Genomic DNA, 21,603 nt, shown 5'->3' on the forward strand with positions numbered 1-21,603 from the left:
CTCCATGGGGCATACCGGGAGAGGCGGTCCCGTAGGTACGAGGGTCCTAGGCCGTGAAGGGCTTTAAAGGTCAAAAGCAGCACCTTAAATCTGACCCTGTACTCCACCGGGAGCCAGTGCAGCTGGAAAAGCACTGGGTGAATATGCTCCCATGGCAGAGACCCTGTGAGGAGCTTCGCTGCAGCATTCTGCACCCACTGGAGTTTCTGGGACAGCTTCAAGGGCAGCCCCACATAGAGCGAATTACAGTAGCCTGGCCAGTGCTGTGGCCAGGTCGGGGCGGGAAAGGTAAGGGACCAACTGCTTGATGCGGCGAAGGTGGAAAAATGTTGCCTTGGCTGTTGTTGTAACCTGCGCCTCCATGGAAAGGGAGGCGTCAAGGATTACACCCAAACTCTTAACGGAAGGCAATGGCACTAATTGGACCCCCGCAAGAGAAGGGAGTTGGTCCCTCATCCCCATACCATCCTGACCCAGCCAGAGGACCTCTGTCTTTGAAGGATTTAGTTTCAATCAGCTCCCACAAAATCATCCAGCCACAGCTTCCAAACATCTGGTCAGTGTGTCCGGGATCAAGTCGGTATGGCCATCCATCAGCAGATAGAGCTGAGTGTCATCAGCATATTGGTGACAACCCAGCCCAAAGCGCCAGACAATCTGGGCAAGGGGGCGCATAAAGATGTTAAAAAGCATTGGGGAGAGGATTGTGCCCTGCGGCACTCCACACACCAAGGGGTGGCAATACGACATTTCCCTCCCTAGTGCCACCCTCTGTCCCCGACCAGAGATAAAAGAGCACAGCCATTTATGGGCTATGCCCTGTATCCCCACGTCGGCGAGGCGGTGGTCCAAAAGATCGTGATCGACCATGACCATGTCATGACTGCTGACAAATCTAAAAGGATCAGCAGTCCTGACCCGCCTCGATCCAGTTGTCTGCGGAGATCATCTGTTAGGGCGACCAGAGCCGTCCTGGTCCCAAAACCAGGACGGAATCCAGACTGAAATGGATCTAAAGCCGATGTTTCCTCCAGAAACCTACCAAGCTGTTCAGCAACTGCTCTCTCAATTACCTTACCCAGATATGGGAGATTTGAAACTAGGCGGTAATTGGATAGATCTAAAGGATCTAGTGAAGTTTTCTTTAAGAGCGGACACACCACTGCTTCCTTCAGCTCCCCTGGGAATATCCCCGTGCCAAGGGACAAATTGATAATTTCAACCAGGGGGGGCCGTGTGATATCTGGGCACGCCCTAATCAGCCAAGACGGGCATGGATCGAGGAGGCAGGTGGTGGGCCTACCAGCTTGGAGGAGTCTATCCACATCAGCAGAGAGTATCCGATCGAAATGGTCTAACACTGGACCCGATGATGACCCCTTAGATCAGGCATAGGCAAACTCGGCGCTCCAGATGTTTTGGGACAACAACTCCCATCATCCCTGACCACTGGTCCTGTTAGCTAGGGATGATGGGAGTTGTAGTCCCAAAACATCTGGAGGGCTGAGTTTGCTAATGCCTGGCTTAGATCCTTTCCAGCTGCTATTGAGTACACCTACAGTACATAACATAAATGTGAACTTTGTGGTGTGACATTCCTACAAACTACTAGGCAATTCTTCCAAACGAGTAATCCCAGATCCTTTCTAGCTAGATAGATGTTGACCTTCATGGGGCACAAGCCTGGGCAGTGTACAGTCATACCTTGTGTTGCGTTAGGTTCATGTTGCATCTTTTCGGCTTGTGAATGCGGCAAACCTGGAAGTGTATACTTCCAGGTTTCGCCGCGTGCACAGAAGCGTTCGGCGCACTTTGTGCTCTGTGTTTGCACAGAAGCCCCGCTCTAGTTGTGGACTTTTTGGGGTGCGAACAGCACCCTGGAACGGATCGTGTCCGCAACTAGAGGTACCACTGTATCTGGAGGTCCTGGGCCGCTTGGACGACAAAACTCTCCTCTTGGACTCAATGATGTGGTCCAAAGGAAAGCAGAGCAAGACGTTTGGCACCAGCTGGGCTGTAGGAGTTGCCGGAAGGAGGTGTACCAGGCTCCATCTGACCATCTTAGGGATTCCACTCCTGATTTGTGTAGGGTTTACTCCTTAGACTTTTCTTCTCCCAAACATACCCCACAAGGCAGCAGAGGTTTAGGATCAGAGTTGTCCTTCTCAATGATGGGCTGTTATCCCAGGTTGATGAGCCCGATCTGCCCCTCACTTTTCTCTACGGCACGTGCACAAACTCTTATTGACGGTTAAACCCTCTTTTAGGCTATTCTGCTCAGTCTGCTGATGTCTGTCTTTGCATGCATGGAAAGTCCCTAACTCACCAAGGGTATGAGACCCATTGGCTACCTTCACCTGGTTTAGCTGGGATGTGGCTACTGTCTCATGCTGACAGCTTCTAGGAGCCACAGGCCTGGAAAAGAGACACCAGGATTTATTTATTTATTTATTTATTTATTTGCAGGGGACAATGACCAGAAACTAACACACCCCCCCCCCGCCGCCCAAAATAAAAGATTAAAAGGAGAAAGACATTTCTCTGAAATTTTCTGGCTTTTTTCTGGGCCTTCCTGTCTGTTTCTAATAGGTCATTGCCTTCCTTCCTCTAGTCACCTTTCTCTTGCCAAATCAAACTTGAACCTGTAATAGGACCTGAAAAACCTGATAAATTCATTCATTGAAAAGGTACGTTCTCTCAGTGGATTTGGAGACTAAGATAATCTCGGGGGCAAAAATCAAGTAGATAATATGGTCCCTCAGCCTTTGGATATAATGTCAGAGCTTCCAGTGAATTTTAGTGGCTGAGTCTTATTTTAGACTTTAGTATAGATGTTTGGCCTGATTCTGCAGTTATCTGGACAAATAGCAAAAAGTTGGAAGTTTTGGTGGGGATCCTATTGGTATGTTATACTGTCATTTACTTCCTACTGGATACATTTGTCATCATTTGTTTTAGTCAAACTATCATTTTAGTAACTGCTGCTCATTTGCACTGCACAAGTTATTAAGAGGCATTAATGTATTCAGGTGTCAGCAAAGTTTTGAAAGCAATGGAGTCCTGCAGATATTTTAATCTCCTGCTCAGTGATCACCTCCCTGTGACTTTACAGTTTTATAAATGTTTCTGATTCTGCATTCATTTGAAAGAGGAAGGAAATACTGAATACTTTATATTCTGAAGTTTCAAAATTAGAATAGCTGAAGGAAGAGAGAATACGTACTCTACAAATAAGTAATCTGGCATAAAAATTCTTTTGTTACTGCTTCAAATTAGGGGGTATGGGTGGGGATTTGGCTGAAATTGATACTGTTTTTTGTCAGGCTCCAGAACAGCACCAACACTTGTGCTGAAAGAGGACTCTCAAAAAATGGCCCCAGGACATAATTTGTATTATAGGTTCTTACTGTTATGAGCATTTGCCACACTTGGAAATGTGCGTGCTGAGGCCTGGGCTGTTCAGAGAATTTACTTGACTGTCCTGTGATTTGTATCTGCTTTGTTTCTTGTTTAGAACAAAGGAAATGGGTTAAACACACCATGTCCAACTCCTTGGTTTTTATACTGGGCTGACCATTTTGACTGAAGCCTTGGTGACACAGGGAACAGGTGCAAGAAACATGAAGGACTTGTGTACCCTGTACTCCTTTTAATGTTTTGATCCTGTCTGGCAGGGCATTGTCTCCTCTGAAAGCGTTGGGCACAATGATCTTATCGCAGTGATGAATTGGAGTCTGCAGCTTTGACATTACAAAGAAAGAGTTCTTGCTATGTTTCTGCCTAAGATTTGAGATTAGCTGCTATATTTCATTTGTTTTTATTGTTGGCCCGTTTCAGTCCTTCTGAGCATGCCGTGTATAGTTGAGCACACCAGGCGTCAGTTGGCATACTCTGTACTTTCTTTTTTTACAGGAATTAGAGCTTCATAGAAAGGTATCTGGGTTTAGGGTTAATCTTGCTTATTCAAGTTAAAGGCATCAAAATTCCATCTAAGGAAATGAGAGACCCACAGTGATTATCCGCAGTTACAGGGAATATTTAAAACCTGCTAATACTTAGGAGGGTGGTTTACCCCTGGTTGGAGGGAGCAGGAAACAAGGCCACGTTCTCTTATTTGCAAGCTTCCGGGGGCCTCAACCCATAGTTGAGTGGGGGGCAGATGCTGGTTTTCTCTGAAACAGGAGATGCTGCACTAGGTGGACTTTGGATCTGATCCAGCAGGGCTCTCCACGTTTTTATATGGACCATATCCTGGTAATAGAGAAATGAATTATCACATTAGCCTGCGTGTATAATTGGGAAACAGATCTGCAAGTCGAACTGAAAGTGGAAGACTGGCATAACATTTGAGAGAGCTGTTCATCTTTTATTATGTGCCAGTTTTAAATAGCTGTCTTAAAAATCCAGATGGTGGGTGGCACATGATCTCTCTCTAGCTCATTTTTTAAACCACTGTTGGGGCAGGTCAGTTCTTGGGAGGATGTATTTCAAATAACAGATTTTCAACATGTGGTGTGGGATAAACAGGTCAGAAAAGCTTAGCAGGAATGACCATGCCTTGCTGTAACTGCTTGCATGGCAAAGAAAGAGGAAACTTGTGATAAAACGTTAAGAAATTGCTGAGAGTAGCCAAAAGGTAATGCCTTATAAGGTATTAGGACGGTTTGTGGGTGATTCAAAACCACAAGGGAAAAAGGAGGAAAACAGAAAGCTATTGCACTTGCTTAAAAGGGCTGTGAATATTAGTCAAGCCACCCCTGGTGGAGCTAAAGCTAATCAGCATGAAGAAGGGGGGTATGTAACGGTGGGGGTACATATCAAGGGGAAAACATGAAATAGGTGGACCAGGAAGTTGGTAAACTGCAATTTCCTAAACAATAGGAGATTGTAGGAGGGAAATTTGGACGGGCTTTAGCGTATAAAGTACCTTTGATGTGCCCTCTTTGCAGCATGAGGCTGGGGAGTTGCTCGCGCAGCGCTGTCTCAGGAATAAGCAACCTTTGGTTTTGCCTGACCCCAGTGTCAGACTCCTTCTTCTCACAGAGCAATTGACTCCCTTTAGGGAAGATTCCTGGGGCAAATTTGTCCAACAGGTGGGGATCTGAAATTTGTATAGGACTTTTGGTTTGAACAGCAGCCAATTTCTCTGCTACCCCTCACTTGTCTTTTTCTTTTAACCATCTAGCCTGCTGAAGAGTTCTGGGGACCTTGAAAGCTTGCACACTATTTTCTGGCATCTTGGTTAGCCTAATAAAGATGTTTTCTTAATATATATTGGACTTGATTGGCACATCAGAAGCTCCAGCCTATATCTTGCTGTATTTTAATGCCCTGGGGATGATACCATCACCAGTCCACCAATTGTTTCTTATTTAATGTTGGCAGCTCAGCCAGAGTTAGCTTAAAGTGGAATTCTTCAAAGGTAAAGTGTAGAATTTCTTCACCGCTGAGATGTTGCGGACAGTGTGTTTACTTTCCTTGAATCTATTCATTGAATATTCAAGATATCCTGAAAAACAGAAAATTGTATACTTTTTTTCGGCAGGAGGAAGGAGGTCAGCTGCTAAAACTAATTCAGTTTTATTATCCTAATAGTTTACTTGTGATTGCAGTTTATGATAGTCCTGTTAGCATGGCATGAAATGGAGTAATGGTTTTTAACAGTGCTATAGATTTTGAAGCAAACTTCTTCAAAGGTTATTCTAATGGCTATAAAGACAAATCTTTTGTGTGTGATCTTGTGCAAATGTGGCAGAACCTGGATGAAAATTGGCATATGCTTTTGAGCTGTTTTTTGCAAAAAAATTCCTCTAAATATTTGGGACTGGCCAGATGCTGACAAGCGTGCCCTGGGTGAAGGGGTGCTGCAGACTGGGGGGGCACTGGTCTGTAGGGACCTGTACCAGCCAAGAGGCAAGAGTCAGAATCAGAGGAAGCTTCAGAGCTGGAGGAAGAGGCAGACCAGGCAAGTGAAGGAGAGGGTGCCTCTCCACCCTCCCCTGTACCACAGTCTCCAAGAACCAGAAGAGAGCAGACTTGGCTTCTGTGCAGGCAGAGTGAGCGCAGCCCATCAGGGGAAGGTGCATCAACTGGTGGAAGGGGGCTGGTCCCCAGTTGCTGCAACAGCGCCATAGAGTTCAGACCTAGGAATAGCTGGCTAGCCAATAGAGGGATGCGCGTAGGTTTCCAGAGCTGTTATCTTGGATAATAAAAAGTTAACTTTCTGCTGTGTCCTTGGCTAGGAAGCACCATTGGCACTACATTAGCTTTGGAGTAACCTGGTGGAATACATAAAAAGGTAAAGGACCCCTGACAATTAAGTCCAGTTGCAGGCGACTTTGGGGTTGCGGCGCTCATTTCGCTTCACAGGCCGAGGGAGCCGGCGTTTGTCCACAGTTTTTCCGGGTAACGTGGCCAGCATGATTAAGCCGCTTCTGGCTCAACGGAACACCGAAACCAGAGCAGTGCAAAGAAACGCCGTTTACCTTCCCGCTGGAGTGGTACCTATGAATCTACTTGCACTTTGGGGCGTGCTTTCAAACTGCTAGGTTGGCAGGAGCTGGAACCGAGCAACGGGAGCTCACCCCGTCGCAGGGATTCAAACCGCCGACCTTCTGATCGGCAAGCCCAAGAGGCTCAGTGATTTAGACCACCCGCGTCCCTGGTGGAATACATACTCCCACATAAATAATTGCAGGGCATAACTAAAATGACTCCTCTCACATTTCAACATTAATCTTTTTTTTTTCCTTTTGTTTTTAATCTAGTGATTGCATAACATGCAAGCCGCTGATCCCAGAGGGAGGACTCCTGCCTTCCTTCAGCCTCAGAATGGAAGCAGCCATAAATCTTCTGGCTATTTCCCAGGAAGAATTGTCCCATTTCGTCCTCCTCCTCCTCCAAAGAACCAAGCTTCAGCCAAATTTACCTCTGGAAGACAGGAAGCTCGTGCAACAGTAGCCTCCTCAGCAGATGGGCAGCGCAGTCAAGCGGAAGCGAGCAGAAAGAAAAGACACAAAAACACACTCATCTGCTTTGCTATGTCTAGCTTTTCATTTTTTATTGCACTTGGCATTATTTTGGGGATAGCATCAAAATATGCTCCTGATGGTGAGTTTCCATTTCCACTACTTAGTACCACTACTAAGTGCCAATAGAAAAATCCAAATATTTGTACTGCTGTTTTGGAAGAAGATTGATAGTTTTTAAAACTAGTTTTTGTATAATTTATAATTGTATAATTTAAAACACACATAATTATTCCTCTGTTAAAGCAAAAGAAAGGGACCTTTCTCTATTGTTGACACTAGTGACTGTGATAAAGGCCCATTGGCTTCATCTGTTCTCACGTTCTGTGCTTCCACAGCAAAGTTACATAACATATAGAACAGCAGTAGAGAACTATTTGTCAGCATCCGTATAGTCCCGCTCAAGGTGGCATTTTCCAGAAAAATGTGTACCGTATTTTTCGCTCCATAAGACACACTTTTTCCCTCCTAAAAAGTAAGGGGAAATGTGTGTGTGTCTTATGGAGTGAATGCAGGGGGGAGGCAGGCAGGAAAAGCCCCCCAAAGCCGCACACAAGCTCCGTGCGGCTCTTGCGGGCTTTTCCTCAGGAGGGAGAAGGGACTGACGCGGCCAGTCAGTCCCTTCTCCCTCCTCGTAGAAAAGCCCGCAGGAGCTGCACGCTCCTTAAAGGGTGCGCGGCTCTTGTGGGCTTTTGCGGGAGGTGGGGGTATTGCCATAGCCTCACGCAGCCTCTCCTGGCTGGAGAGGTTGCGCGTGGCTATGGCTCTTTGCTCTTTGGGGCCGGGGGGGGAAGCAGGGCTTCCCCGGGAGCCCCAAGAAGCTCGCGGAGCAGCGGGAAGGCCGCGCGCCTTTCCGCTGCTACCCGACCTGCTCTTTGGGGCTGTCGGTGGGCTTCCCCCCGCCAGCCCCAAAGAGCAGGTCGAAAGGAACTCCCGCTGCACTCCGGAGGCTTCGGGTTGCCTTCACTGAAGCCTAGAGAGCGAGAGGGGTCGGTGCGCACCGACCCTTCTCGCTCTCCAGGCTTCCAAGGTAGCCGCCTGAAGGCGACTGAACGCACCTTGAACGGCACATTGTTTTAGAGGGGGAGAACAAGAGGGGGAAAATTCTCCCCCCTCTGCGCAGTGCCTCCTGCCGCTTTGCTGAAGGGGCGCTGGGCAGAGGGGGAGAATTTTTTTTTCTTGTTCTCCCCCTCTAAAACAAGGTGCGTCCTATGGTTGGGTGCGTCCTATAGAGCGAAAAATACAGTAAATGTCTTTCCTAGTCTCATTACATGAACAGTGTTTTCTGAACAAAATACAGGACTGCATTGTACACACTGCAGTAGCATCATGTCTGTCAAGAACACTGGCAGGAACAGCAAAGAACCAGAGCAGAGTTTCTCCAGGTGACAAGTATTCTTGTGCAGCGTCATCACAGCTGATATTCCTTCACGCCACGTGCCCAACGGCTAGATGTCATCATGCATTTAGGGTTGGATTCCCATAATGAGCCCCTTCAGCGGAAGCCCTGCACAAGGACTTTTGCTTGCACAGCGAGACTTCCTGCCCCACCTCTTCCCCCTCTGTGCCCCACCCACACTTCCTGAGGTTGGGGGCAGAAATCATTCCATCTGAACATAAAATTCCTCACGTAAACCAATTATTTATGTATTTATTGCATTTATAGCCCAGCCTCCCAGGAGCCCAAGGTGGTGTACATAGTTCTCTTGCCCATTTTATCCTCACAACAACCCTGTGAGGTAGTTAGGCTCAGAGTGAGTGACTGGCCTAAGTCATGCCGTGAATTTCATGGCTGAGTGGGAATTTGAACCCCGGTCCTGCTCCTACACTCTAACCATGCTTCTTATTTGACTAACCCTGCAGTTCTTGCTTGGTGGTAATTAAAGTAACTCCTCTCCTTATTAGTTCTGAGATTCACTCCTAGAATGTAAATCAGTTGCAATGAAGGGAGAAAGAGCTTCTAACCCATTTGAATCCCATGTTTATTTCTACACTGTTATTGGGCTGTTAAAATAACTTTTAGTATCTCTTATGTTAACGTGATAGAGTTGACTCCAGAGGAGAGACTGGATTAGAATTGTTTAAAAAATGCATCTCCCCTCCTCTTCAAACACATCCAATTATTTCTTCTTCTTTTAGCCTTCCCTTGGTCATTTAATGATCCCACAGTGGGTTACAATGTATAAATAAAACAGATCCAATCTGATGGAGTTTAGACAGTGCATTTAAAACTAAGTCTCTCATAAAAATTACTACAGTGTCAAATAACATTTATCAAGTGTTTCTGATAACTGAAATAGTCAACAAGAATTGTCTAATTACTAAAATTCATTAATATAGTTTTAACCATTATTAGCATTTGCATTGATAATTGGCACAGATGGTTTGAAGAAGTGTGCTTAAGATGAGTGATGGGGAGAAATTCCTAATCTCAGATAACTGGGAAAGGGCAAAAGGGGAGGGATCACAAATGCAAGATCACACTTCAGTATTGCTAAGAACCAGTAGCACTACAGGTTGATTTATCCATGGTCTTTGATTGGCGGGTCATGGTCCTATCAGAGGTTAGTCGTAACAGAATACGACCGCCATGCAAGTATAGGGTGAAAGATTGAGGAATGAAGTTCCCAAAGCATGTTTGGTTAAAAGTGGGTCCTTGGTCTGAAAAGGTTGAAGACTAGAGGATTGAAAAAAAGACGGGCCTTCCAGAATTGGCCCAAACGTCCACCTAATATTGTATTCTGTTTACAGCAATTGGTTTGTCACAAATGACTCATCCTCATGTCTAAAATTGTGTGGTTGTTTTGTTAAAACATTTATTTTGCAATTTAAGCTGCTCCTGGGAATCTCTATAGTGAAAAGGGGGGTGTTGCATATTTTAAATAAAAAGCACAGTCATTTTATTTCATTTCAAACTGCATTCAGAAGGGTTTGGGTTTTTTGGCAGGGGAACTCCACATGGACATGCAAGTGAGCATAAAGAATAATAAGAAATCTATTGTAATTAAGGGGGAAAGAGCTAAGCAAGAGAAGGAATCCAAAGTAATTATGTTTTATCAGCATGAGCCAAATAAGTTTAATAGCAGGAAGCAACTCCTAATAGTCAAGTGAAACTTACTGTAAAGCTTTCTCTAAAAGGAAACAGGAACAACATGAGTGTAATTTTCACAATTTTATTGCATCCAAGTAAAGTATTGTATCAGGAAATGTTGAATCATTGGTAAGGAAGAATAGAGAGAAGGGAAATGAGTAGTTTGGCTGAATGAGTCAGTAACTTGTTGATATTGTACATGACTCATTGCAGTACATGGGGGCAGAATGGAGCTAATGGCTCCCTTTTTTCACAGAAGGGCTGAAAAGGAGATCATTGCAGGCTGTGATTAAAACAAAACAGAAAATGGGTATCTTAAACAGTAAAAAATGGCAATTGGATGAAGATGCCCTGTAAACACTGGGACACATGTAAAAATGGTCTTAATGTGGGCCAAAACACAGAAGCTGAAGAGCAATGGTATTTCCTAATGTGAAATGTATACCCAAATGAATTATGGGAACAGCTGAACAGAGAGAAAAACTTCCGGAGGCGGCGCCATCGGCAATGGCGGATTCCCTCTAGTCTTGAGGGAGTAGCTCCGCGGAAATCGGGTCTTGCCGCTACGGCGAAGCGGGGACCCCTTCGAAAATCACAGGCGGGTGAAGCCTGTGACCGTGGGACTCGGCGGGCACCCTTAGCGCCCCCCCAATCTGCAAGGGAACCCTGGAAAGAGTTCCGGAGCGAAGCGGGGAGTCTGGCGCGGTGCTGAGAGTCAACTGCTTCTTCCGTGGAGTGAAGCCGCGCAGCTGTTGCCGGAGAGCGCCGACCTTTTTCCTGTGACAATTCGGCTAAGAAACAACTACCCGTGAGTAGGTTAAGTTTGAAGATTGGGGAACTTAAGGAAAAAAGGACTAATTCGGCACTGAAGCGGGAAGGTGTAAACAGGAAGTCCACCTTCCTTTTATGTAAATAGATCAAAGCAAAGACTGTCAAAGCAAAGAGCCTGAAATTTGCGTTGAAAAAGACTCAAATCTTACATCAACAAAAGGAGAACTCCCTCCCTGTGGTGCGGGAGAGGGGAGGGAGAAGGGGAAGTATCTTTCGCCCACAAAAGAAGAGCGAAAGGGAATTAAGACCATCACTTAATGCCTGGGAACTGACTGTCAAGGGACATTTGAACTGCCGTATTGGGAAACGCGCTGTCAAAGGATAGTGCAACTTTTTGACAGCTAGCTCTGTAAGAGGGATACTTTGACTCTGAAAAGCTCCACTTGACTTGAAACTGTTGCTCTTTTTGGCTAAAGGGGGGCTTTTTGAAAGTTGGAATTGCTATTTTATTGTTGCAAATTGGAACTGCTATTGTGTCCCCCTAGAAGAACTTTGAAATTGCTACAATTGGCCAGGGAATTTTCCACTCTAAACTGGCCATACTAAAAGGGGATTTTCCACCATAAACAAGTAATCGTGGGACTGACCTTGATCCTTAGATAAAGTGGTATGGCAGACTTGACTCAGGAAAAAACAACAAGATCTGGTAAAATTAGACTGCAGCAGCGTAGACCGTCAGCATCCGGCCTCCCTGCCCCACCAGGGGAAGATTCAGCCCAGGTGGCGTCTAAAGGAATGGCAGCTGAAGGGGGCTTAGCTTCAGCTTTAGATAAAATTTTTGAATCTTTGGAAAAGTTGAGTAAACAAGTGGCTGAAGCGACAACTAAAATTGATGAAAACACTACAAGCATCAATAACTTGGGGCAGAAGGTGAACTCAAATACAGAATCTATTGAGAAGCTGCTGCAGGAATCTGCTTCGAATCGAAAAACAGCTGAAGAAGCTAAGCAAAAAGCATTGGCTGTGGAGGAAAAGATAGAGGAAAAGATACCACCGATATGTAGACAGTTGGAGGATCATAAGTCATTGCTGTCTATGATCGAATTAAAAGAAAAACAGATAAATCTAAGGATCAGGGCGGTACCTGAACTTGAGAAAGACAACTTGAGTGACTTTCTTACGCAGGAATTTACAGACTTTTGGGACTTAGACCCAGACAAGTTAGACTTCAAGATAGTAAGTGCTTTTAGACTTGGAAGAGGGGGGGGAGAAAGAACAGGGTGAGAGACTGTTTGATTACCCTCCGATCAAGAGAGGAGAGAGACAGAATATTGAGCCTGCACTTCCAGAAGACCCTGGAAATAAAGGAATCAAGAGTGGAGATATTTAAGGATATCCCTAAACATCTTTTGGATCTCAGGTCCAACTACGGAGACTTGGTGGCCGTGCTAAGAGCAAATAGAATCATTTTTAGGTGGGAATTCCCTCAAGGCCTATCTTTTACTTTTAAAGGGAAAAAGTTCAAAATAAGATCAGTGGAAGATAAAGAAAAAATTCTGAAAGATCACAAAGAAGATATGCAAAAGAAACTGAAAAAGAGCCAAGAGCTTTAAAACCAGGAATACAGGACATAGTATCACTACCTTCGGGATCGGACAAGTTAGAGAAGGTGATACCACCAACAGAACAAGAACAATTACTTGGTGCAGTTGGAGGAAAAGTAAAATAAATACACCATGTCTCTGCAACTATTAAGTTGGAATATTCATGGATTTAATTCCCCGGAGAAAAGGAAAAAAGTATTTCATTTATTGAAAAAGGAACAATTGGACTTGATTTGTTTGCAGGAAACACATGTGATAAGGCTCCATAGGAAAGTATTGATTAATAAAAGATTAGGCCAGGAGTTTATTTCATCAGACAAGGTTAAAAAGAGAGGAGTTGTAATTTACGCAAAAGAGAGCCTATCACTGAAATTTATTTTTAAAGATGATCAAGGAAGATATGTGGCAATTGAAATTCAAACACAAGGAGAAAAATTTCTGATAGTAGGAGTATATGCACTAAATGAGGGGAAATCTGAATTTTTTAAGAGGTTGCATGAGACATTGTTAGACTATATGGATTACAACATTATCATGATGGGAGATATGAATGGAGTGGTATCCACAAACATGGACAAGTCGCAGAGACAGGTAGTTACCAAAGATGGTAGACTACCAAAAACTTTTTTTGAGATGACTGACAATATGGATTTGATTGACATTTGGAGAATAAAGAATCCCTTGGCTAGGGAGGGAACCTTCTTCTCTGAAGCCAAAATGACATGGACAAGAATTGACCAAATCTGGATTACTAGAGGACTGGCACCTAAGACTCGAAAAGTGGAAATTTGCCCTAAAACCTACTCCGACCATAATGCTGTGAAAATGGAGATGAAATTAACACCTAGCGGCTCCTTTAGATGGAGGATGAATGACACCTTGTTTAGAGATCAAGAAGTTACTAAGAAGGCCCAAAAAACCTTGAGAGACTACTTTGAGATAAATATGAACACTACCATTGAAAAAAGAGTAATCTGGGATGCAAGCAAAGCAGTTATGAGAGGGTTTCTAATTCAACAGAATGCAATAAAGAAGAGAACTCAAAATGAGAAAAAAGATAAAATTTTGGAAAAAATAAAAGAGGGGGAGAAGAAACTGAGAGCGAAACCAAAGTCACAAGAGACTCTGAGAGAAATAAAGTTATACCAAGTTCAATATATGAAGATGATGAATCAGGAAATAGAATGGAAAATTAAACAGATGAAACAAAGGACATTTGAATCGGCTAATAAGTGTGGAAAACTGTTAGCTTGGCAAATGAAAAAAAGACAAAAACTTAACACCATTACCAACTTGGAAGTGGAAGGAAAGAACATCCAAAATCCAGTGGAAATTAGAAAATGCTTCCAGAGGTACTTCAAACAGCTATATACGCAAGGGCCACAGAAAGAGTGTGATTTAGACAAATTTCTAAAAACAAATGGACTTCAAAAAATCTCCCAAGAAAATAAGTTAATGTTGAACTACAAAATAACAGAACAGGAGGTGGAAGGTGCCATTCAGAACATGCAGTTGGGCAAATCTCCAGGGCCAGATGGCTTAACCTCAAAATATTATAGGTCCTTGAAGGATTGGATAATTCAACCATTAAAGGAGGCTTGTAACGAAATTTTGGAGGGGAAAAAAGCGCCGGAGTCGTGGAAGGAAGCTTATATTACACTAATACCGAAAAATGAGTCTGAAAAGACACAACTTAAGAACTACCGCCCCATATCCCTGTTTAATGTGGATTATAAAATTTTTGCAGATATTCTGGCTAAAAGGTTAAAAAAAGTATTAGTGGAGGAGATACATAAAGACCAAGCTGGCTTTCTCCCAGGTAGACACTTGTCTGACAATACGAGGAATATAATCAACATTTTGGAGATGCTTCAAGTGAATATTAATACTAAAGCTGTTTTAATTTTTGTAGATGCGGAGAAAGCCTTTGATAATATTTCTTGGCGTTTCATGAAGAAAAATCTTCAGGGGATGGGGGTTGGTCAAGGGTTTGAAAATGGTATAAGTGCAATTTATTCAGAACAAAAGACCAAACTAATAGTTAACAATGTGGTGACAGAGGAATTCAAGATAGAGAAAGGGACACGACAAGGCTGCCCAATTTCCCCATTACTTTTTATTTCGGTCCTGGAGGTTCTGCTAAATATGATCAGAAGGGACCGTCTGATAAAAGGTATACAGGTCGGAGCCAAACAGTACAAATTGAAAGCTTTTGCAGATGATTTAGTATTGACGTTACAGGAGCCAGAATCTAGTACTAAAAGAGTATTAGAATTGATTCAGGAATTTGGTCATGTGGCAGGATTTAAGTTCAACAAGTTAAAAACTAAGGTGCTCGAGAAAAATGTAACACTGATTGAGAAAGAGAGGTTTCAGAAGGAGACAGGTTTAACACTGGTTAAGAAAGTAAAATACTTGGGGGTTAATATGACCGCTAAGAATTTAAACCTATTTAAAGACAATTATGAGAAATGTTGGTCAGAAGTGAAAAAGGATCTAGAGATATGGTCAAACCTGAAGCTTTCCTTGTTAGGTCGAATTGCTGTTATAAAGATGAATGTATTGCCAAGAATGTTATTTCTGTTTCAATCATTGCAAATCTTAGACAAAATGGACTGTTTCAAGAGACATTTCTAGATTTGTCTGGCAGGGCAAGAAGCCCAGAATAAAATTTAAAATATTAACTGACGCAAAGGATAGAGGTGGATTTGCCCTGCCAGACCTTAAACTTTATTATGAATCAGCAGCATTCTGCTGGTTGAAAGAATGGCTGCTTCTTGAGAACACAGACATTTTGGATTTAGAAGGTTTTAATAATGTTTTTGGGTGGCATGCATATTTGTGGTATGACAAGGTTAGAGCACATAAAGCATTTAAAAACCACATTGTCAGGAAAGCATTGTTAAATGTCTGGATAAGATATAAGGACTTACTTGAAAATAAAACCCCAAGGTGGTTGTCACCAATGGAAGCAAAGGCTCAGAAAAGGCTCAATATGGAGGCCAAATGGCCGAAATATTGGGAAATTTTGGAACAAGAAGGAGACAAATTGAAATTGCAGAGTTTTGAGAAATTAAAAGACAAAGTGCGAGACTGGCTTCATTATTATCAGATAATGGAGGCATAACATTTGGATAAGAAAATTGGCTTCCAGGTGGAAAAATCAAAATTGGAAACAGAACTGTTAGAACCCAAAACTAAGATTTTGTCAAAAATGTATAACTTGCTGTTGAAATGGAATACTCTGGATGAAACGGTGAAATCCGCTATGATTAAATGGGCACAAGATCTTGGACATAATATTATGTTTGCTGACTGGGAACAGTTGTGGACCACAAGTATGAAATTTACGGCATGTAATGCCCTAAGAGAGAATATTATGAAAATGATTTACAGGTGGTACATGACACCAGTCAAGCTTGCAAAAATCTACCATTTGCCCGATAATAAATGTTGGAAATGTAAAGAAAACGAAGGTACATTCTTTCACCTTTGGTGGACGTGCCCAAGGATTAAGGCTTTCTGGGAAATGATATATAATGAATTGAAAAAGGTATTTAAATATACCTTCTTGAAGAAACCAGAGGCCTTTCTCCTGGGCATAGTTGGCCAATTGGTGTTAAAGAAGGACAGAGCATTTTTTATGTATGCCACAACAGCAGCAAGAATTCTCATTGCAAAGTATTGGAAGACACAAGATCTACCCACTCTGGAAGAATGGCAGATGAAGGTGATTGACTATATGGAACTGGCGGAAATGACTGGCAGAATCCTAGACCAGGGAGAAGAGTCGATGGAAGAAGATTGGAAAAAGTTTAAAGACTATTTACAGAAATATTGCAAAATTAATGAATGTTAGAATGATGTTGGATAGAAACTAAGTGGTCTTTAGCTGAAATGTTATAAGGGAATATGAAAAAATGGTTTATCAACAGGTTAAAAACTAAAACTACAATATTTTATGATTAATGATTAGGATACATAAAGAGGGGAGGGATTTGTTGAACTAATAATTGAACTGGAATACAAAAAAGGGGGGTGTGAGGAGGTCCTGGAAATAAGCAAATGAAGGATAAGTAATGGAAGGAAGGAATTGTTTTTAACTATTTTTACTTTGTATTTTTCCTTTTTCCTTTTTTCTTTTTTTGTATTGTAATATTCTGAAAACCTTAATAAATATCTTATATAAAAAAAGAAAAACTGAACAAAAACCCCAGGCATTTTGCATTGCCCTCTGAAACTCAAAGAGGGCATGCTCCTTTTCAGGGGCTATAAAATGAAAAGGTAAGAAAGACAGCCGAGTATTGATTGGCTAATGTGAAAGTGCAGATCACTTTACTTGAACTTCATTCAGATTCAGAGGATTTTTCTTATTCTCATGGGTAGAATGGGGAGCTTTTTACTGTGTCTTTATTCAAATCTGATACCAACAGAGTTGGATGAAAATGCTTGGAGCAGGAGTTGGCTGCCTTGATGCTTCAGTTATAAGTGTTTCTTGCTTCTGTTGCAGAAAATTGTCCAGATCAGAATCCTCGCCTTAAGAACTGGAATCCTGGACATGATCGAGAAAACAAAGTTGTACTCAAACAGGGAGATTTGTTTCGCCTCAGTGTGGATGCTACAGTGCACTCTATAGTGATACAGGATGGAGGTATGTAAAGTGACATCCCAGCTTCAACATATCTTAGGGCCAAACTGACAAGATGAAGGAGCTGTGTTTACTTATTCCTATGTTTTTTCCATTTACAAGGAAAAAGGAGTGTGTGTGTATAGCCTAAATTTTAGAATGGTATAATAATATAAGCCTAGAATACGTAATTTTAATAAAATACTTTTATAATTACAATGTTTTATATTTTATTTATTATAAAGTTACAATCACACACACACAATTTTGCGTGTGAATTTAAAAAGGGGTAAAGTGTTGGACTAGGACCTGGGGGACTCAGGGATGAAGCTCGCTGGGTGACCTTGGGTGCTAGTCACTGCCTCTTGGCCTAACCTGCCTCACAGGGCGGCTGGGGGATTTCAGAGAAGGAGAGAGAGGCCCATATGCATTACACTGTGCTCCTTTGGGGGGAAAGGTGGAGTCTTGATGTCGTCATGTGGCTGAAGGGAGCTGCACACTCCTCACTCTCCTTGGTTGTACTTGGTCACCAAGACATTTTTCTCCTCAGCCCAGTTCTCTTCTGGTATCAGATCTGGGCCTTCAGGAGGAGATGGACAGGATTCTGCTCCCCTCACAGGCATAAACTTTCTGTTGTAAAGAAACATCTCCATCCCTACTTCCCCTCATCTTTTGTTCTGATAGTTTTGGGGAGGTGTACTAACACATTGAAAGGATATCCTGGGTAAACCGTGTGAGGAAAAACTAACACTTTATTTTTCTCAATATTTCTTCCTATCTAAGGCATTTTCTATCGCAGCACTATATAAAATAATGTTGCACATAATTGGTCCATTTTTGAAATTGTTTTTTAGAATATAGCATTTGAAAAGATAGGGAACAATTAACATTGGAATCATGCAGTATTTCCAAATCTTGCAAGATTACATTACGAGAAGGGCGTCGTGAGTTAGCTCGTTGCTAAGGTATTACTCGGTAATTGTTTCAGTCATTTCTTTTACTGAAAATGCTATTTGGCGTGAGGGAAAAAACATATGTCCCTAAAACGTAACTTGTATTTGTTATATTTGTGGATATTAACAGATCTCCAAGAAATGACTATCATACTGCAAATGACATAATTTTTTACTGTTTACATTCAGTACAAGTTATCTTGGAACAGGGAGCAGGCAGAGCTGAGTAACAGAGCAGCTTCAGAACAGGCATTTGAACCCAATCCGTCCAAAAGGAAGTTTCCTCCCAGTTTACTTCCTGGAGAAAGAAACATTCTCTTTATAGCACTTAACTTAGAGCATTTGTAGGAAAAAGCAATGGGAGAAGTTTACACTGAGCTCTGCTCTCCACTGAGTTTACACTGAGCTCTGCTCTCCACTGAGTCTTGGAACCTCCTCTCCGATCCCCCCATCTGCCCCCCTTCTCCACTGGTGTTACGCTGATTTCCTTCCCCAGCAGATGGGCTGCCTCTCTTCCTACTGGGACCCTCTCCTGCATCCCTCTGGAGCCTTCCCTCCGCCTCTAGCTCCGATGGCAGTTCCCTGACATCCACCTCCCCCCCAGGACCCCCTCCGCCCCCGGCCCGACCTTCAGATCCAACCTCGTCCCTTTCCTTGGCCGACGATGCGGGGAAGCCCCTGAAGGTGCTGTCGCTATCCTCTGAGGATTCAAAACCCGCTTCCCACCCGCTCCGATATCTTCCCGCGGGGTGGGCCTCCCAGTCTGATTCTTCTCTCTCTGACACCTCCCCTCTGTCCTCTTCGGAGGCCGGAAAACCCACAAAGTCCTCTTCGTCGTCTGTGGTTCCAAATTCTTCCTCCCAGAATCTCGCTAGTGGTTTCGGTTTATCTGGGAACAGGCTGTGGAATTCTTCCACTAGATACCCGTCATTGATCGCCTCAGCGGGGACCCACGTGTTTTCTGACTCGGGTTCTCCCTCCCAAGCCACCAAGTACTCCACTTGGCGCCCTCGCCACCTTGAATCGAATATTTCCGTGGCTTGGTTGTGGTGTTCCCTCTCCTCTACCCGCGGGTGGGTGGTGACTCCTCCCTCCCGCCCCCAGAAATTCCCGCCCCTCCCTGTATGGTGAGAGTAGGGACCTATGGAACACCGGATGTATCTTCATGCTGTCAGGCAACTTGAGCTTGAATGCCACAGGATTCACCTGCTGTGTTACCTCAAAAGGTCCCAGCCGCCTTGGCTGCAACTTCTTGCACCCTCCCTCTAGGGGTAACCCTTGGGTTGACAACCACACTCGGTCTCCCACCCGTATGGCCTCCCCCTCCCGACGGTGCTTGTCTGCCTGCCTCTTGTAAACTTCCTTGGCCCGCTCCAAGTTCATCTTGAGTTGCTGGTGCAAGGCCTCCATTTCTTCCACAAACTGCTCTGCCGCAGGTACACTCCATCCTTCCTCCCCCCTCCCCGGGAAGGCCCTGGGGTGACACCCATAATTGGCCATGAACGGGCTCATTCCCGTAGACACATGTTCAGCGTTATTGTACGCAAATTCAGCCAGCGCTAGTTTCTCTACCCAATCGTTCTGTCTCTCGCTGACGTAGCAGCGTAGGTATTGCTGGAGTATACTGTTCGCTCTTTCTGCTTGCCCGTTGGTTTCCGGGTGGCGCGCCGTCGAGAAGCCCACCTCGACCTGCAACAAGCTCATGAGCTTCCTCCAGAACCGGGAAGTAAATTGTTTCCCGCGATCTGAGATGACCCTCGAGGGAGCCCCATGCAGCCTGAAGATGTGATCCACAAACAACCTGGCTGTCTCCTCTGCCGTCACCGCATGTGAGCAAGCTATGAAATGGCACATCTTCGTCAGGAGATCGACTACTACCATGACTGCTGTCTTCCGAAGCGAACGCCTTCTTCAGTCTTTCAAAGGATTGCTGGGCACTTTCCGTCCAGGCGAACTTCCTTTTGCTACTGAGACAATCTGTGATGGGCGCCGTCAAGTGGGCGAAGTTCTTGATGAACTTCCTGTAGAAGTTGCTGAACCCTAGGAACCTCTGCACATCCTTCCGGGTTTTGGGGGCCTTCCATTCTAGCACCGCCTGCACCTTGCTTGGGTCCATAGCTAGTCCCTTGTCTGACAACTTGTACCCCAGAAACTCGACCTCTCTGGTGTGAAATTGGCATTTTTCCAGCTTGACCCACAACTGGTGCTTCTGCAGCCTCTTTAGTACTTCCCTGACGTCTCTGACGTGTTGCTTCTCATTGTCTGAATAGATTAAGAAGTCGTCCAAGAAGGCTATGCAGTTCTTGTACAGCAGGGGCCCCAACACGTGGTGCATGAATGCTTGAAAGCAGGCGGAGCCCGATTATAATCCAAATGGCATGACTAAGTACTCAAAAGCCCCCAGGGGGGTGAACATGGTGGTTTTCCATTCATCCCCCTCCCTTACCCTGATCAAATTGTACGCTCCCCTGAGGTCCAGCTTGGTAAAAATTTTCCCCTGCCTCACCCGTGTTAAAATGTCGTCAATTCTGGGCATTGGGAAGGTCACGGGTTCTGATACCAGATTTAACGCCCTATAATCTACGACTAATCTGGGCTGGTTAGTCCCTTTTTTGTCCACAAAGAACACCAGACTGCCCCCCACCGCCTTTGATTCCCTTATGAACCCCCTCTTCAGGTTCTTGTCAATAAACTGCCGTAACTCCTGCATCTCCCTGTCTGACATGGCATACATCTTACCCACAGGCAGCTGAGCCCCTGGGATTAAGTTGATTTGGCAGTCAAAGGGCCTATGGGGGGGTAGTCTGTCTGCCTCCTTCTCGCTGAAGGTCAGCGTATGGTGGTGGCACCTCTCCCTTTGTTTCCACCGCCAGCCCAGCCACCCTGGCCACTGTCATTCTTGGGGTCCCCCCCCCGACAGTGTTCCAAACAGTAAGCTGACCCAAAGGTGACTGACCGCTGATGCCATGACACTACTGGATCATGCAGTGCCAGCCAGCTCATTCCCAGTATTATTGGGGGTCCTGCCAGTGTGGCCACGTGAAAGGCAATGGTCTCCGTGTGCCTGGAAACCCTCATTTGCATTGGCGGGGTCTGGTGTGTCACTTCCCCTCCCAGAAGTTCCCTGCCATCGGTGGTGGTCACTTGCAAGGGAAAATCCAGGGGTAGCAAGTGTATTTGGTGCTCCAAAGCGAAGTCCCTGCTGAAGAAATTGCAGGAGCTGCCCGAATCCAGCAGTCACTCAACCTTGACTGGGTGCCCATTCGGGAGTTCTAGCACCACTGCTATGGCTATCGCTGCCCTGGGGGGGTCAGGCTGGGACACTTCTATTGGTTGCTGGCCTGGCTGCTGGCCCCTCTGGTTGGCAGCCAGGCTTTGTCGTTTCCCTGCGCCTGCCCTTCATCCCCCTTCTCCTCACAGCCAGCAGCCCCCACCATCCCTTGCCAGGCCTTTCTTTGAGGGCAGACCCTTGCAAAATGTCCTGGCCGTTGGCAGAGGAAACACTTCTTGGTGGTTTTCCAATCCTTCC

The 21,603-nt window shown here is 44.5% G+C and overlaps 1 protein-coding gene across 4 annotated transcripts in view; it reads left to right on the plus strand.

The window, feature by feature from the left end:
* Positions 1–21,603, plus strand: part of CEMIP2 (cell migration inducing hyaluronidase 2) — a 75,856-nt gene that overhangs the window by 15,809 nt on the left and 38,444 nt on the right. For all 4 annotated transcript variants that reach the window (XM_080972296.1, XM_080972294.1, XM_080972293.1 and 1 more), the window contains exons 2-3: positions 6,768–7,110; positions 17,005–17,145. In XM_080972296.1, the coding sequence (XP_080828422.1) occupies positions 6,780–7,110; positions 17,005–17,145 (472 nt within the window). In that variant the 5' untranslated portion in view covers positions 6,768–6,779. The remainder of the gene's footprint in view (positions 1–6,767; positions 7,111–17,004; positions 17,146–21,603) is intronic.

The sequence above is a fragment of the Podarcis pityusensis genome (genome assembly GCF_964106645.2).
Source record: "Podarcis pityusensis genome assembly, chromosome: 11".
Lineage (NCBI taxonomy): Eukaryota > Metazoa > Chordata > Lepidosauria > Squamata > Lacertidae > Podarcis > Podarcis pityusensis.